The 16,953-nt window shown below is 38.1% G+C and overlaps 1 protein-coding gene across 1 annotated transcript in view; it reads left to right on the top strand.

Moving 5' to 3' along the window:
* Positions 1 to 1,124: 1,124 nt before the first annotated feature.
* Positions 1,125 to 16,953, top strand: part of LOC114080725 (G2/mitotic-specific cyclin-B3-like) — a 47,973-nt gene continuing 32,144 nt past the window's right edge. The window contains exons 1-4 of the mRNA XM_071606521.1: positions 1,125 to 1,195; positions 5,634 to 5,745; positions 8,129 to 8,215; positions 13,950 to 14,080. Of these exons, the coding sequence (XP_071462622.1) occupies positions 5,650 to 5,745; positions 8,129 to 8,215; positions 13,950 to 14,080 (314 nt within the window). The 5' untranslated portion in view covers positions 1,125 to 1,195; positions 5,634 to 5,649. The remainder of the gene's footprint in view (positions 1,196 to 5,633; positions 5,746 to 8,128; positions 8,216 to 13,949; positions 14,081 to 16,953) is intronic.

Raw genomic sequence — 16,953 nt, 5'->3', positions numbered from 1 at the left:
ATAAGAGATTAAAAAGAGAATGGGCTAATAATAAAGTTAGGGATGTAGTTCAGTGGTAGAGTGCCTGCTACATATGCAGGAAATCCTAGATTTTATCCCTAGCATCTACACTTTCTTTTTGCCTCCACAGAGGAAGGGCAGCATTATAAATTCTGCAAGTCTTTTGTCAGTGAAAGGAAAGGGAGGAACCAGGAGACAGATGAGGGAGAAACGAAAGACCATTATAACCAGACCAGGCAGAGATTCACACAAGAGCTTATTTGTCAGAGCTCTGTCAGCTTCTGTCGGGTAGGAGTAGGGGTTGTAGCTGTGGCGCTATGGGATAGGCTCTGGGGGTGCTAGCTCAAATGTTAAATCAATACCCTATAGTCTGTTCCTCATATAATCTTCTAGTTCCTGGCACAAAGTAGGTGCTCATTAAATATTTTTTAAACAACTAAATTAATGTATAAATTTAAAAAAAAAAAAGAATATCTGGGTTATAGTAGCTGCCCTGCCACAATGCAGCTTTGTGATATCGGGCAGTTAACAAGCTACAATTTTATCATATGTAAATTGGCAACTTAAAAAGTACCTATCTTTTCTGGACAGAATTTAAAGCAATAAAATGTTTACAGCAATTACCACAGAGCTACTCCTGAATTAATCTTAACTTCATTAGCTCCCTGCACTTGGAGTGTCCGTTTATAAAATAGGGGCAATAACTTCTGACTTGCTTCTTTTATAAGGCCATTTCTGAAGCCTGCAGGAGTTAATGTTTGACTCTGTAAGGGGTTATTAATATTCATATTTTAGTTTGTTTGAAACGACACCATCTGGCTGCTCTCCTCTCGCCTTCCTCGGAGAGGATTATTTAAATGAAACCCATTACTCCCCGCCTGCAAGCCTAGCTGGACTGACTAATTACACTGGAAACCACACCCCAACACGAAGTCCTTTAGCTCCGGAGTTCCATTGAAAAATACTCGGCCCCCACCCGTTCCTTGCTAGTGGGAGGGAGCATCTTAGCTGTGCACGCTGATTGGCCCCCTGCTGGCCAATCACAACTGTGCTTCCTCCTTGGGCTACAGTTTTCAAAATCTGTGGGCCAATTGGAAAGAGCACAGGCCAGGCTGAGATGGACTTGTGCCGGTAAGACACGGACCTCTGTATATTTCCCTCGCCTCTCCTGTTCTGTCCTCAGTCGCGGTGTGAGGTAGGCACCTTTGGGATTGTACTGCCAGCTGGAGTGTCTGACTTTGTCTCCTGACTCCTGCCGGTGGATCCTTGGGCGTCACTCCACCCCCTTGTTACATGTGCTGGGATATGCAGCGTCCCAGCAACAAAAAGTCTCCTCCCATCACTCAGCAGTCTGAAAAACTACTACAAGGTTGGGCAAGGAGTGTGGACAAGGGGGTAAGATGACAAAGCAAGGGAGTCTGGGTCCCAGCTTTTAGATGGAGTGACCAGTATACATGCCTGAACCAGAGTACTTTTTACAAAACATCTTTCACAAGTGAAAGTGTGCAGGATCAATTTCATTTCACAAGTGCTTGTGGGATCAGATGCATTTTTAACTTGGAGAATATTACTTTAAGGATGTCTTTTAAACTACAGGTTGAAGGACATGAAGAGAGGATAGAAACATGCCCTCTCTGTTATACCTTTTATTTCCACTGGCTCTTTTCTATCCTGTCTCCAACACACTTAAGTTCTGGCTTGCCTGCCCACCCCCTGCCCCTTCCACTAAGGTCCATTTAGAATTCTAGAACGTCTGAGGTGGACCCTTAAACCATTACCTCTTAAACTTTAAGTAGTATGCAGATCACCTGGGCATATTGTTAATTTGGGATTTGGAAGGTTTAGCTTGGGGCCTGAGGTTTTAAATTTTAAATTGCTGACAGGTTCCCAGGTGATGCTAATGTTGCTCATCCATTGACCACACTTTGAATATGGAAGAAGCTCTGGTCCCATTGCCTGATTTTATTAGGTGAGGAAATTGAGGCCCACGTTGCCCAGTGCCACCCAGCTAGAACTAGACCCTATGCATCCTTCCTAGCCCAGTGCTCTTTTCAGCTGACTTTTTTTTTAAACTGGGGAGGGGTGGCCTAACCACAGAGCCATATCCCCAGCCCTTTTTATTTTTTATTTTGTGACAGGTTCTTGCTAAGTTGCTGAGGCTGGCTTTGAACTTGTGATCCTCCTGCCTCAGCCTCAAAGCTGCTGGGATTATAGGTGTGCACCTCTGCACTTGGCCTTTCAGCTGTTTTCATTGAAACCTTGCTGTGTTCTCTCTCCAGTGCCTTGCTGTATGTAACCTGCCTTTACATGTAAAATGAAGCTGCTACTCCTTCCTTGAGACTATTTTGCTCAACTTCACTGCTGCCTTGTGTAGGTTTCAGCACCAGCCCTAGGATGCCCAACACTGTCTCTAACAATTATCAGTGTGTATATAGGGGAGATGGAAAGTCTGAAAAGGGGAAAGGATTCTAATTTTCTTGACCAAGTAAAGCTCAGGATTATGTTTGTGGTGCAAGTGGAAAATGTCCTTTTATAAAAGAATGTTTTTGGTGGTATTAGTCCTCCCCTCCTCCTCTCTTTACCCTTAATGGCAGGGAAGTTAGTTTATAGGTCATTGTATTTATCTTCAAGTTATTAGAGTTCAGGACAATGAATGTAGCATTTGACCATTATCTGAATATCCTTATTTTCTCTGAGGTTCAGTCTGTAATATCAGCTGAGGTTTTTCTAGCCTGTTGATTCCAGATTTATTCTTTCCCCTGGAAAGATAAAGGTTTCAGAGCATGAGTTTTTGGTCATCCATAAAAAAAATGTATAAGGCATGAATAATAATCGTGGTTTTCATAAAGTGTAGTTAAGCGTGGGTGCACCCAATTTTGCTTTATTGTTGCTTGGCTGAGTTTTGAGGGATGAGATGGAAAATAGATTTGGATCCAAGGCAATAGGAGAGTAAGATGCTCTATTTATTACATACCTACCATGTGTGCTTTGTAATACAGATTTATATTTGATCTGTATGCCTCCTCTTTAAGTGGTATTATAGTTGTCTTGCAAATGAGGAATCAGAGATGTTAAGTTAGCTGATGTAGAAGTTATATTGCTCAGACTCCAAAACCTGTGCCAGTTTTACTTCCCATCACTACAGCCTTTAGCTTTTTTGGAATGTTTTTAATGTGATCTGAGAGACTTCATGGTATTTTACAAAGAGCCCTAGAAGGAGCTGAATAATTTATACTGCTTAATAGTTTGTCTTGGGTAATAAGCCACGTAACTTATCTGGGGCTATAAAGTGGAGAGTTGTACCTGCTCTGCTTAATCTCATTGTTTTATTATGTTTAACTGAAATAAAATGTCAAGGCATACTTGTGTTGGCCTTTCCTCACCTACAAAATATTTAATATTCTCCATCCAAAGCAAAACCCAAATCAGCCTTCATCCTTTCTTAGGTTTCCTCCCAAGCTATAGTCTTAACTGCTTCCTTTCTTTTTTAAATTTTTTTTAACTACATGACAGCAGTGGAATGCATTACAATTCTTATTACACATATAGGACATAATTTTTCATATCTCTGTATATAAAGTATGTTCACGCCAATTTATGCCTTTATACATGTACAATTGGTGTTACAATTCTTAATTGTACAAGAATTGTTACAATTCTTAATTCTTAAGAATTGGTGTTACAATTCTTAATACACATATATACCACAAGTTTTCTATCTCTGTATATAAAGTATGTTGACACCCAATTCAAGTCTTCATACATGTACTTTGTATAAAGATGTCCATCACATTCCACCATCCTTGCTAATCCCTTGCCCCCTCCCTTCCCCTCCCACCCCTCTTCCCTATCTAGAATTCATCTATTCCTCCCATGCTCTCCCTCCCTACCCCACTATGAGTTAACCTCTTTATATCAGAGAAAACATTTGGCATTTGTTTTTTGCGGGGATTAGCTGACTTCACTTATTAACTGCTTCCTTTCTTAACTAGCTTGGCCCTCACCTAGCATATCAATTTCATTCTAACCAGGCCCCAACATATTCTTTCTTTTCCTATTTTTTTAAGGTACCGAGGATTGAATTCAGGTCTTGCACATGTTGGGCAGGTGTTCTACCACTGAGCTACATCCCTAAGTCCCCCTCCCCTAACATACTCTTTATATTCAGTACTCTGAGACAAGTGAGATGTCACTGAACTCTGCATATTCAACAGCTCTGCTGGGCTTGAGCTTTTTTTGCCTGGAAGTCTACTTGGGAACCTCTTTGTCATTTAAGTCCAGATCAACTGTTATCTCCTCCATGAAGCCTTCCCCATCTCCTGACTTTCCATTACCTATTTATAGTACTGTGTTTGTTCAGGCTGCCATGACAAAATGCACAGACTGAACAGCTTCAACAATAAACATATCAACTAATCACCTCCTACAGGTCCCATCTAATACCATCAAATGGGGGGTGGTTAGAATATCAATATGAATTTTTTGGAGGGGGCAGACAAGCATTCAGTCCATAAGAAGTAACTGCCTTTATTAAATCATTTGCTACATTTTTATGCTAATGTTAAGAGTTGTGCATGTAAATACCTCAAGGGTAAATTGCACAATTTATTTCTGTTTGCATCTCTTTCCTAAAGCTACTGTTACATAGTGGTAAGTTTGTTGCATTGCCTTTGGGGGTCTTTCTTAGGAAAGTTTATTTTTTGTTAAATGAACTTGGAAATTGAATGTGGGTGGAATTGCAAGGACATTTGTATCTAAGCAGAAATGGTCTCTTGTGTATCCAAACAATGATTGCTTTTAATAATAATGTATTTACTTGTTTCTCTCTCTCTCTCTCTCTCTCTCTCTCTCTCTCTCTCTCTCTCTCTCTCTCTCATTATTGAGGACTCACAAACTAAAAGAACCTTTAAGGAGATAAAGTGGGGTCTCATACTGAGATGGGAAAAGGACTCTCCTCTGGGTTATAATGACTGTTAAATTCTTATGAGAAATGATTTTCAATAATTTCACTTCTTTTGCTATCTCATCTTTTGAATTTTTTTTCCTACCAGGTGTCTAGGATTGGATAAGAGTTTCTTCTGATTAAATGCAGCCTCTGAATACTGTCTGCTCTGTCATGCATAATGTGTGTGGACATCGGCTTGACTTCTCTATTAACTGTTGTGGCCAGGACCCCATGACTTATTAAAGAACATTAAATCTATCAGCTTATCTCCAGACCATATGAGCTACTTTGGACTTGATTGTTTTCAACTCAAAACTCTCATATAATTTATTCCCAGTATTTATAAGCCTGTATGATGGGCGAAGTCATAGGCTGAGTGCCTCCAGAGGATGGGAGACATTATGCTGGGCTTTTTATATAGAGTATCTCATTTAATTTGAACAACGCTTTAGAGGTAGATATGCATATTTTCATTTTATAGATGAGGTCAGTGAAACCCAGGGAGTTTTAAGTAGCTTACCCAAGCTTAATTGTGATCGAACCAAGATTTAATCCCAGATCTAAGCAACTTCAAAGTATGTTTTCTCCTCGCGATGCTATAGAGAGACTGAGTTTTTTAAAGAGTTTCCAGAGAATTCTGTGATGTTTCTGGTGAATGGTGATTTAAAGAATCCCTTTCTGATTACAGCCCTGTCTTGTACAAGATGCCACTGCCACTACTACGACAAAGCTCCAAACCTGAAACAAAGAAATTTCAGTCTGGCAAAATTGTGCCCTGTGATAATGACCTCTCCAACAAGGTTAGAACAAGTCATTTTTTTTCTCACATAGTCTTTGTATTAGCTCAGTACTATTTTTACCCCAAATCTTTTAGAATATTTCTGATTAATCTGAGAAAGTGGTGAGGGTTGGAAGCCCTTAAAAGTTGGATAATACCAGCAAGTTAGAACCTGGGGAGAAAGTTCTTTCTCATAAATATATGATTCACATGAAGGCCTCACTCCACAATTTTCAAAACCAAACAATATTCATTTCTCATTAGTGAAGTTGTCTATACTCTTTCTCTGAGAAGTTCTAAGCAACTTGCCAGGAGGCTGTACATCCTGGAAAGAGTATGAAGATTATATCAGCAAATGTGTTACCATGCTTTTTATAGAAACAGGTTGAGCATCACATTTGAAGAATGTGGGTACAGTTTAACTCTGATGTTTTGACATTTAAGATAGTCTGACATTGTTATTCTGACCCTGATATGTTCTATGTTCATCATCACATATATTTTAATCAGAATTATATTGACACTGATGAACTGTCATCAAGAGAATATTTCCTAGAGCAAACATAATTAGGCCAATTTAATTTTCTTGATTGATTTCTCTCAGTGCACATAAACATTTGCTAATCATTTTCACTTTTCTTATTAAAATGATTTTCACAGAGGGTTCAGTTTTATTCCATGTAAATTTATCAGGAAAGATTTGTTATATTGGTCAAGATTTTGTCTATATCCATTTTTCTTATAGGATATCTGCCATTTTAAGTTTCTTTTGTGGCAGTTATTTCTCCAAACCAAACTTTCTTGGAGCACATTTTTGCAAATCTAAGTTCTATTAGGCTCAGTTTCTACTGTTGTACTGATTATTTCTACCAGTAATACTAAGTAGGAATTGGATAATAGCCTGACATTTTATTTCTCATCTAATTTGTGAGAAAATAATATTTAGTTTTTTTGCTAATAATTTCTACTAAGATTATTTATCATGAATAAGATAAAAGACTAATACTTTACTTATTTCTCAGCTTAATCAGTTAGAAAACAAAAGTAATTTTTCTCAGATCTTCAAGGAATGTTACATTGTGCTGGAATAGTTTGTTGTATCATGAATCCAATTCTTTAAATTTCTGATCACTTACTATGCCATGTACTGATGGTTACTGGCATACCTGGAGAACAGAGCAAATGAGTCAGATCCTAGGGTCCTGTTTCACATTGTAAGAACTGTCTCATATAGGTAGAAGGTAGGGTTGTTCTCAGAGTTTCATAAAGGAAATCTAAGACCTAGGAGACATTAACTAAACAAAAGCTGTTAAGGAATAGAAGAGCCCTGTAGTATGGCTTGCCCTGACTTCTTGCATAGATACCTAGGAAGAAAACTCCCTCTGCTCTAGAATAGTCACTCTTCTTCTTCTCCCTTATATTCACTAACAATTATTAAAGATTAATCTGATTAACCAAACTCTTCTTAAAATTATAAATCTTTCCATGTGAGGTTTATAATCATATTGGACAGCATACTTTTTTTGTGGTGCTGGGGATTGAACCCAAGGCCTTGTACATGTGAGGCAAACACTCTACCAACTGAGCTATATCCCCAGCCCCAACAGCATATTTTTATAGGACTGGGGATGTGGCTCAGTGGTCAAGTGCCCCTGAATTCAATTCCTGATAACCCCCCAAATGCTATTTATGTTCATTTATAGTTTATATAAATATTTTTGATGGTGCTGGGGATTGAACGTATGCACGCTAGGAAAACACCCTACCATTGAGCTACACCCCCAGCCCTTTATACAAACTTAAAAAAAACTGTATTCTCTTTTTTTGATCCTTAAGTACTTAGTCAAGTAGGTTATCATTCTAATTTTACTGATAAGAAAATTGAGGCTCAGAGATTAAGTGATTTGTCTATGGTCAGCAGTTAGTAAAGAGCTGATTCTGAATCAGGATTTAGGTATGTACACTATTATCCTTATTAGAAATGTCTTAGATCAGCTACTTTAACATAAATATTTGTTAGATTATTGAACTAAGTTACCAGGAAGCACCAATATTAAAGCAACGACTAGGAGTGGTGGTGGTTAATCTTGGATAGGATATCCATAATTATGAAAAGAGTAAGAGGAAAAATGAGCTTCATCAAGCTATTTCCTCATTCTGAGAGTTACTCTGAAGGTTACCTTGTCTCTTCACAGTCTTGTCTCCATCATCAGTGACAGTTATCTTCTGGGATTCTACTAGCATCTCTGAGGACTGAAATTTTCTTTTGCTGTAGTTTATGCAGCTTATCATATGTATCCCTAGTTACTTGGAAATTCTGGAGTTTTTCTAAGCCTTGAAGATGACCCATAGTCCCTGAAGAGACTGTTCATAATTGGATATGTCATTTACCTCTTCTTTTTCAGAAGGGGGAGAATCACCAAGCAAAAATATCTCCATTTTCACCTCAGGGGATGGTCAAAAAGAGATCAGCTTTTGAAGATCTTACCAATGTGAGTATACTAGTTCAATTCTTTGCTGTGATTTTTGCACAAGCCTTATATAACCTCTTCCTTGAAGGATCTTTCCAGTTACTAGACACTGACCCTCTTTGGAATGGTAAGAGCGGGTTTTATTTGGAATCAATGACCTAATTTCACAAACTGCAGGGGCTCTTCTACTGATACAAACCATTTGGGTCAATTGGTAGGATTCTCTGGGCGTGGCAGATAGTGTGATTAGCAGATATGAAATTGTGGATCACTATGAAAACAATGGGATATTGTGTTTTCCTCAGGTCCAGAGGTGGCTCAGCTGTCTTCCTAGGCTCTGGAGATAAGTATTTTGGTGTAATCATTGTATTCTATGGTAGTATTTATCGATTCAAGCACTATGGATATTTTGGGCAGGACAATTTTTTTTTATTGTTTAGGCTGGACCTCAACCAGCGTATCTGTCTCCCAGATATTATATTCCAGCATCATCCCAGTCATAGTGACAATCAAAAATACCTCCTGAATCCACAGAACCATTGAGAACCAAAGTTCAAAGATCTGGTCTTCAACTATGAAAATCTAGAATCTCAATTTTGATTTGAATTCTTGAGTATACCTCCAAGTCACCTACCTTCTGGTATTATTAAGGTACCAGCAAAAATAATGATTAATAGACTATTGTTAGTTGAATATAAAATCAGGACAAATGATAGTCTTTGGTCATAGAAAATAGTAATAACTGATGCCTACTGAATGCTTACTATGTGCTTATTAGGCAATAATTTAAGTACTTTTTTCCTATATCCACTTACTTAAATATAACTCTATGAGGTAGATACTGTAATTATCTCTATTTTACAGATGAGGACTTTATCATTATTGACATTGAAGTCTATTTCATCCAGGCTATAGAGAAACCTGGTGAACTATTCTTGCCTCTTATAATAGAGTGCTTTTATGGCTGCCAAAATACCTGTATCTACCAGGTGATGCTTTAACTCACTGGGCAAGACAGGATAAGCTTTAGCAAGGTTCTTTTCTTTGGATCCCTGCTATTTAGAATCAGTGTGATCACCTTTCTACTAATGCAGTGTCTTTTCTCTGCAGATTTCAGCATGTATGTTAGCTTTCTGTGTAATTTCAGATTTGCTATCAGTTGGTAGAAAGAGCTCCCTTACATACATATACCTATAATTTAGGTTCTTTCATGGCTTATTTAACCACACATCTAGAAACTTGATTGAAATAAGGTAGCCACAGATGCAGTCCATCTTTTTTGTAACTTTCGTTTACCTGCAGAGCCCATGGAGGAATGCAGTGGAACTGTCCAAGGTGTCTTTGTCCATTTAGGCTACTATAACAAAATACCTTAAGCTGGGTAACCTGTTGTTTATACAACAAAAATTTATTGCTCACAGTTTTAGAGACTGGGAAATCCAAACTCAGGGTGCTGGTGAATTTGTTATCTGATAAAGTATTCATTTTTCATGATCGATGTTTTCTAGCTCTGTCCTCACAAGCCAGTGGGGAAATCAAGCTTCTTTAGGCCTCTTTTATAAGGATACTAGTCCCATTCATGAGAGCTCTCCTCTCATGACTTAATCACTGCCCAAAAGGCCCCATCTCCTAATATTACCACATTGGGGATTAGGTTTCAACATATGAGTTGAGGTGCAGGCACAGCTATTCAGATCATAGTAGTCTCAAAGCATGTGAGAGACCAACATTCTTGCCAAGTCTCAGTCCTTTTTCCCATGACGTTTATTTCACCATTCAGAAATAACAGACACAAACGAATTGTACCAATAATAGGAAATCCATGTAGATATGCAGGACTTCCTTATAGGGGGCAGAAAGTGGGGAACAAGGCATCCCAAAGCAGCATCTCTGCCTGTAGCTTTCCAGAAGCTCAGTAAGCCCATTTCTCTTCTATCATGTGCCACCACACCTGGCTAAAGTTCTAAAGATTGTTTTGGTCACCTTGAATGATCTTTGGTGCTTTCCACAGAAAGTTCCACCAATATAATGTACCTAAGCTATTCCTAGGGTCTAGAGTCTACAGATGTCTGAACTTATCAATTTTAGGTTTGAGGGCTGTGAGTTTTAGGGATTCCCTATCTGGTAATTTGCTTCTTCCTTTCAATAGTACTAGATTTCCATGTCCCTATCTCTGTCATCTTTTCAACATTTGCTATAGTCAGGTCCTTGCCTGACAACTAGAATTGATCTGTTTTGATTCTTTAATAAACTGAGTTTTTCTTTCCATCTCCTTTATCATTTTTAGCATGGGAAGAATTTTTGATACGTTAGAACTGGTGCTAAGCTAGTAGACAAGGAGATGGGGCCTATATCTATAAACCATTTGCCTAAATGGTTTTGTGACAATAGGATTTTCATCTCTATTCTCTCGTTTCATATTATGAAGAAGTATAGGTAAAGGTCCCCTTAAGCTTAGGTCTGAAAGTAACAATGCTTTGAATCTGCACATATGGCAGATAGAAGGGTTCCACCTTGGGGGTTAGGGTCTCCACCTCTCTTCTGCCAAAAATGCACCTACTATCCCATTCTGAATCTTGATTGCACATATGAGTACTTTGGAAAACTCTAGGTGAAATTAAATGAAAACTCCCCTCTTCAAAAAAAGAGCAGTCCTCATTTTGTATTTGTCAGTGGGAAATGAAGCCAGAGGTGGATAACCTGAGGTATTAAGAAAGAATTTCCTACTGATTTGTAGTTGCTTATTATGATCTAATCATACAGAGGCACTCTTTTTTTCTACTGTTCATTTGGAAATAAATTTAAATTTACAGTGTTGTAGAAATAAAAAAATAGTGCAACAAACATCCCTATACATTACCCTATACACTCTAGGACTTCCTTGTAGGAGGCAGAGTGGGGAACAAGGCCCTTTATCCCTAATGACTTAAGTCTTTATTTCCTAAGAATAGGTAAATTGTCTTATACAACCACAGAACAGTTATCAATTCATATTGATAAATTTATATTCATATTGAATAGCACTATAGTTATACATTTACATGATACAGCACTTTTATGTAATCAGTCATCCATATTCCAGTTTTGTCAGTTGGCCTATAAATATCCTTGATGACATTTTCCCCCTCCAGTAAAGGATCCAGTCTAGGATCACATATTACATTACTTTGTGTTTTTAGCCTCTTATCTGGGACATTTCCATAGCCTTGTTCTTTAATAATATTACCACTTATGAAAGATACAGTCACACCCAACTCCCCTCTTCAAAAAAAGAGCAGTCCTCATTTTGTATTTGTCAGATTATTTTTCTTGTGATTAGATTGATGTTATACATTGTTGGCTAAAATGTTGTGCAGGTGATGTACTGTCCTCGTAGAATCACATCTTAAGCACATGCTGCCTATTGGCCTTTCATTGGTAATGTTATTTATTTACTTATTTATTTATTTTTGTGGTATTGGGAATTGGACCCAGGGGTGCTCTACCAATTGAGCTACATCCCAAGCCCCCTTTTTTTATTTGAGATAGGGTCTTTCTACATTGCTGAGGTTGGCCTCAAACTTGTAATTCCCCTGCCTTATACTTCCGGGTAGCTGCAATTCTAGGCATGTGCTACTGTGACCAGCTGCTAATGTTATTTTGATCACCTGGTTAAGCTGTTGCCTGATTTCTCCCCTGCATAATTATTGTTTATTTTTTTCCTCTTGCAACTAATAAGTAGTCTGTAGGACATATTCTTAAGAGCTTGCAAATAATCTGCTCTTCATCAAAATGTCCCCTAGGTGGGACACCATCCTTGATGATTTCTGCCTAAATTAATCTTTATTATGATTTTTCTTACTCCAGCACTCACTCCTCATTTACCAGTCTTTCCCTGGCATTCTGCTACAAGCTTGAGCCTTCCCTTCTCCCCTGTAATTATTGGTGTGGGCTCATCAATTCCTGTTGTTTTCAGTGGTTCATTGTTCACTATACTTTATTTTAGTGCTCAAATTGTTTTAGATTTTTCCAGTAGGAGTCCTTGCAATTTTATTACTCTGTCCTTGTGACATGCTTTCAATATTTTTTGAGCATTTTCTTTCTAACATAAACAAGATGTTCCAAGCTCATCTTACTCCAACTCTGTCCCCAGCCCTATGGCAAACCATTTCTCCAAAGAGTTCTGGTTTCTCTCAATGGAAGTGGTATTAGATACCAAGGTCTCAGTACTACGTGTGTTACTGGGATATTTGCTTTTTCTGCTCTTCCAGAAGACAGAGGTAAGAAATTTCTGTACACATGTTATGGTTTGGATATATGGTGTCCCCTAAAAGCTCATTGTGAGACAATGCAAGGAAGTTTATAGGTAAAATGATTGAGTCATGAGAGCTTTAACTTAATCAGTGCATTAATCTACTGATATGGATTAATTGGGCTGTAACTATAGGCAAGAAAGGTGTTGGTAGAGGAGGTAGGTCACTGGGGGCATGCCTTTGGGGGTTATAGTTTGTCCCTGGTGAGCAGAGCTTTCTATCTGCTTCCTGATTGTCATGTCCTGAGCTGCTCTTCTCTTCCACACCTTTCTGCCATGATGTTCTGCTTTACCTTGGGCCCAGAGTAACACAGTCAAACTTTTGTGGAACTGAGGAGACCTCTGAAAATATGGGCCGTAAATTAACTTTTCCTTCTGTTTGTTATTCTTGTCAGGTCTTTTGGTCACAGAGGTGAAAAAACTGAAATAACACACAAACCCACAAATAAGTGTATTTAAGCACATGTATAGCTATATATATATACAGATATACGACCAATATACAGACACATACTTACTTTGAGAATTCATGAATTTTCACAACTCTAATTCTAATACACAGATTTTTGTATTCCCTGATTCATATTTGTATATTCCTTCTTTTACAGTAACCTGAGTTTCTAAGAATATCAACATGTTTAATCAATACTGTAATATAACCAAGAGTTTCAACATTATTTCATTTATACCTCTGTAATAAAGATAGCCCACTGAAAAGTTTCAGATTTATTTGTTATATCCATTCTCCACAAACCATCCTGACTGAGAATATATACTTTGAGGGTATATAGTTGAATTGTTTTTTTCTTGACTTTGATTTTCTCTTCCTTTTTCCTTTAATGTGATTATAGTATTTATTCAAATTAAGTTCATTTATTTCATTTCAAAACTGTAATTTTTAAGTTTATTTTTCCTGACATTATTCGTAATTCCATAATTTTTCATATTGTTTAATAGAGTTTGTCAGGATTAGAGTCTGGTCAAACTCTTGTGAATCCCATGTTAAATAAACGTCACTAAATGAGACAGGATAGTTTTATCACAGGTAGTGTTGTGTTAGAGATCTATCCCCCCAAATTCGTTGGTCTTGGCATATCCAGACAGAAAAGCCATTTTTCTCCTTTGAACATCTTTTCAGGTCAAAGTAGAATGTGATATTAACAAAAATTTTTTTCAGTTATTTGCCAGTCAGTATGCCTGGCATGGTGATCAAAATTATATCTCATATTCCATGGAATAGCAGCATTTAGGGTTCTACTTAGCTAATATATACTAGTACTTTATACTGATTTTTTTTCCTGCTGGCTTCCACTGTTATCGGTTGTAAGATATTTGGATTATCACTCCTGGGAACACACAGTTGTTCAGGATGGAGATGTGGGTCCAGACTTTCTTATAAGAATCACTTATTGGGTAAGTCGTGGTTCTCTTCAATTTCTGGTCTGCTCCTCCCATTTTTTATAGGCTTCTCAAAGTCAACCTGCACAGTCCAAGAAGGAAGCCAATAAGGAGATTGTAAAAGATGTTTTCAAGAATATAAGCAAGAATAGGTGTGTTTACGGATCTGCTAAACACAAGGAGATGAAAATGAAAAGGTAAGAGGTGACTCAGATGGTATTGTTTTTGATGGTAAAGAAAAGTGTGTGACATCCTTTTGTCTTCCCTAAGAACATGTTTAGTGAGCCACAGTGGTGACTAGCACATTTACCCTGAATGCTGAAGAGTTACAGGCCACTTCTCTCTCCTCTTTCATGGTGTGTGTGCTTTTGAAAGATCCATTGTTGTTATTGAGAATTTTCCAAAAGACCTTATGTTAATCTTTTCTCTATTTTGGTAATTCAGTCTCTGTTTGAGCTGGTCTGTGCAAGGGAGTGTGGAGGCAACTTAACATTTCAAGGGACTCTCAGCATGTGACTGATAGTTCACCAGTTATCTCATCAGAAGCTTTGCCCCTTGTCACTTAAGAGGAATTACTATCTCCATGGGCCAAATCCATGTGTCTTCCAACTGTTACAGATAACTGTTTACATGCTGGACAAGCAGAGATGAGCATTGCCCATCTAAGATGGGAAAAATAATTTGCTTCTGAGAAAACTTTTCTTTGTGGTGCTGGGGATCAAACCCAGGGCCTTATGAATGCTAAGCAACACTCCAAAACTGAGCCATATCCCCAGCCCACTCTTACTGGAAAAAGACTTAGAAAGTAGAGAGTGACACCTTTCTGTATTCTCTCTTTATTCTAGTGGGAATTACTTCTTTAGAATTTCTTATTCCAATCTGCATTTGAATAGATTAGGTAAATGACTATGCAGGGCTATGCATAGGTTCCTGTGAGTAGGATATAAAGGTTGGGAGCTGAGTGTGGTGGTGCACAGCTGTAATCTAGAGACTTAAGAGGCTGAGACAGTAGAATCTCAAGTCCAAGGTCAGTCTTAGCACTTAGTGAGGGCCTAAGCAATTTAGCAAGACCCTGCCTCAAAATAAAATATAAAAAGGGCTTGGGGATATGGCTCAATGATAAAGTACACCTCTGAGTTCAATCCCTAGTACTCTACAAAAAACAAAAAAGAAAAGGTTAGGAACTCCAAAAAATTAACTTGCTGTGTGCATAGAACTCTTTGCTAATTGCCCAGCAGAAAGAAATCAAACCAGAAAATTAGCATTTATACCTACTTGGTTTCCTGCTGAAATGTAATTCTGAGGTTGGGTTTACATGTATATTTGACCTGATGCTGGCTCTTAATTGGATATTTGATTTATTTTTAGTTAATCTTTGTTGTTGGTTAGGGGTCTAACTTCATTATTTTGCATGGAGATATTTACTTTACCCAGTCTTGAGAAGATTAATCTTTTTCCTCTTGTATTGGCATACTTGTCAAAACAATTCAATATAAATATAAGGGTTTATATCTGGACTCTCAGTTTTATTCCACTGACCTATATGTCTGTCATTACCTATCATTATGCCAGTACCACACTGTCTGGATAACTGTACCTTTGTAGTACATTTTGAAATTGGGAATTGTGAATCCTGTGTTATGGCTTGGATCTGAAATGTCCCCCCAGAAGCTTGTGTGTTGAAAGCATAATTCTCAGTGCAACAAGGTTTAGAGATGGAGCTATTAGGATATGATTAGGGCTCTGATCTTATCACTAGATTAATCTATTGATAGCTGAATGGGCTATTGAATGGTAACTATAGGCAGGTGGGGTGTGGCTGGAGGAACTAGGCTGGGGGTGCAGATTTGGACTATATATGTCCTTAGCCCCTTCCTCTCTCTCTCTCCTCCCAGGCTGCCATAAGCTGAGCAGCTTTCATCTACAATGCCCTTCTTTCATGATGTTCTGCCTCACCTCATACCCAGAGTGATAGAGTCACCTAACATCAACTGAACTTCTGAAGCTGTGAACCCAAAATAAAACTTTTCCTTCTCCAAGTTGTTCTTGTCAGGTATTTTGGTCACAATGACGAAAAACTGACTAACACATCCTCCAAACCTTTTTCTTTTTAAAGATTGTTTTCACCATTCTGAGTGCCTAGCAATTCCACATAAATTTTAGGTTCAGCCTGTCAAATTCTACAAATAAGTCAGCTAGGATTCTTGTAGAAATTGCCTTATATCTGTAAATCAACTTGGCAAATACTGCCATCTTTTTTTTTTATTGTTGGTTGTTCAAAACATTACATAGTTCTTGATATATCATCTTTCACACTTTGCTTCAAGTGGGTTATGAACTCCCATTTTTAGCCCATATACAGATTGCAGAATCACATCAATTACACATCCATTGATTTACATATTGCCATACTAGTGCCTGTCGTGTTCTGCTACCTTTCCTATCCTCTACTATCCCCCCTCCCCTCCCCTCCCCTCCCCTCCCCTCCCCTCTTCTCTCTCTACCCCCTCTACTGACCTTCATTTCTCCCCCTTGTATTATTTTTCCCTTTCCCCTCCTTTCCTCTTGTATGTTCTTTTGTATAAGCCTGAGGGTCTCCTTCCATTTCCATGCAATTTCCCTTTTCTCTCCCTTTCCCTCCCACCTCTCATCTCTGTTTAATGTTAATCTTCTTCTCATGCTCTTCGTCCCTACTCTGTTCTTAGTTACTCTCCTTATATCAAAGAAGACATTTGGCATTTGTTTTTTAGGGATTGGCTAGCTTCACTTAGCATAATCTGCTCTAGTGCCATCCATTTCCCTGCAAATTCTATGATTTTGTCATTTTTTAATGCAGAGTAATACTCCATTGTGTATAAATGCCACACTTTTTAAATCCATTCCTCTATTGAAGGGCATCTGCGTTGGTTCCACAGTCTTGCTATTGTGAATTGAGCTGCTATGAACATCGATGTAGCAGTGTCCCTGTAGCATGCTCTCTTTAGGTCTTTAGGGAATAGACCAAGAAGGGGAATAGCTGGGTCAAATGGTGGCTCCATTCCCAGCTTTCCAAGAAATCTCCATACTTCTT

This window comes from Marmota flaviventris, chromosome X (genome assembly GCF_047511675.1).
Source record: "Marmota flaviventris isolate mMarFla1 chromosome X, mMarFla1.hap1, whole genome shotgun sequence".
NCBI classification, from domain to species: domain Eukaryota; kingdom Metazoa; phylum Chordata; class Mammalia; order Rodentia; family Sciuridae; genus Marmota; species Marmota flaviventris.
The sequence above is the reverse complement of the archived record's forward strand: the minus strand, read 5'-3'. Positions and strand labels throughout refer to the sequence as shown.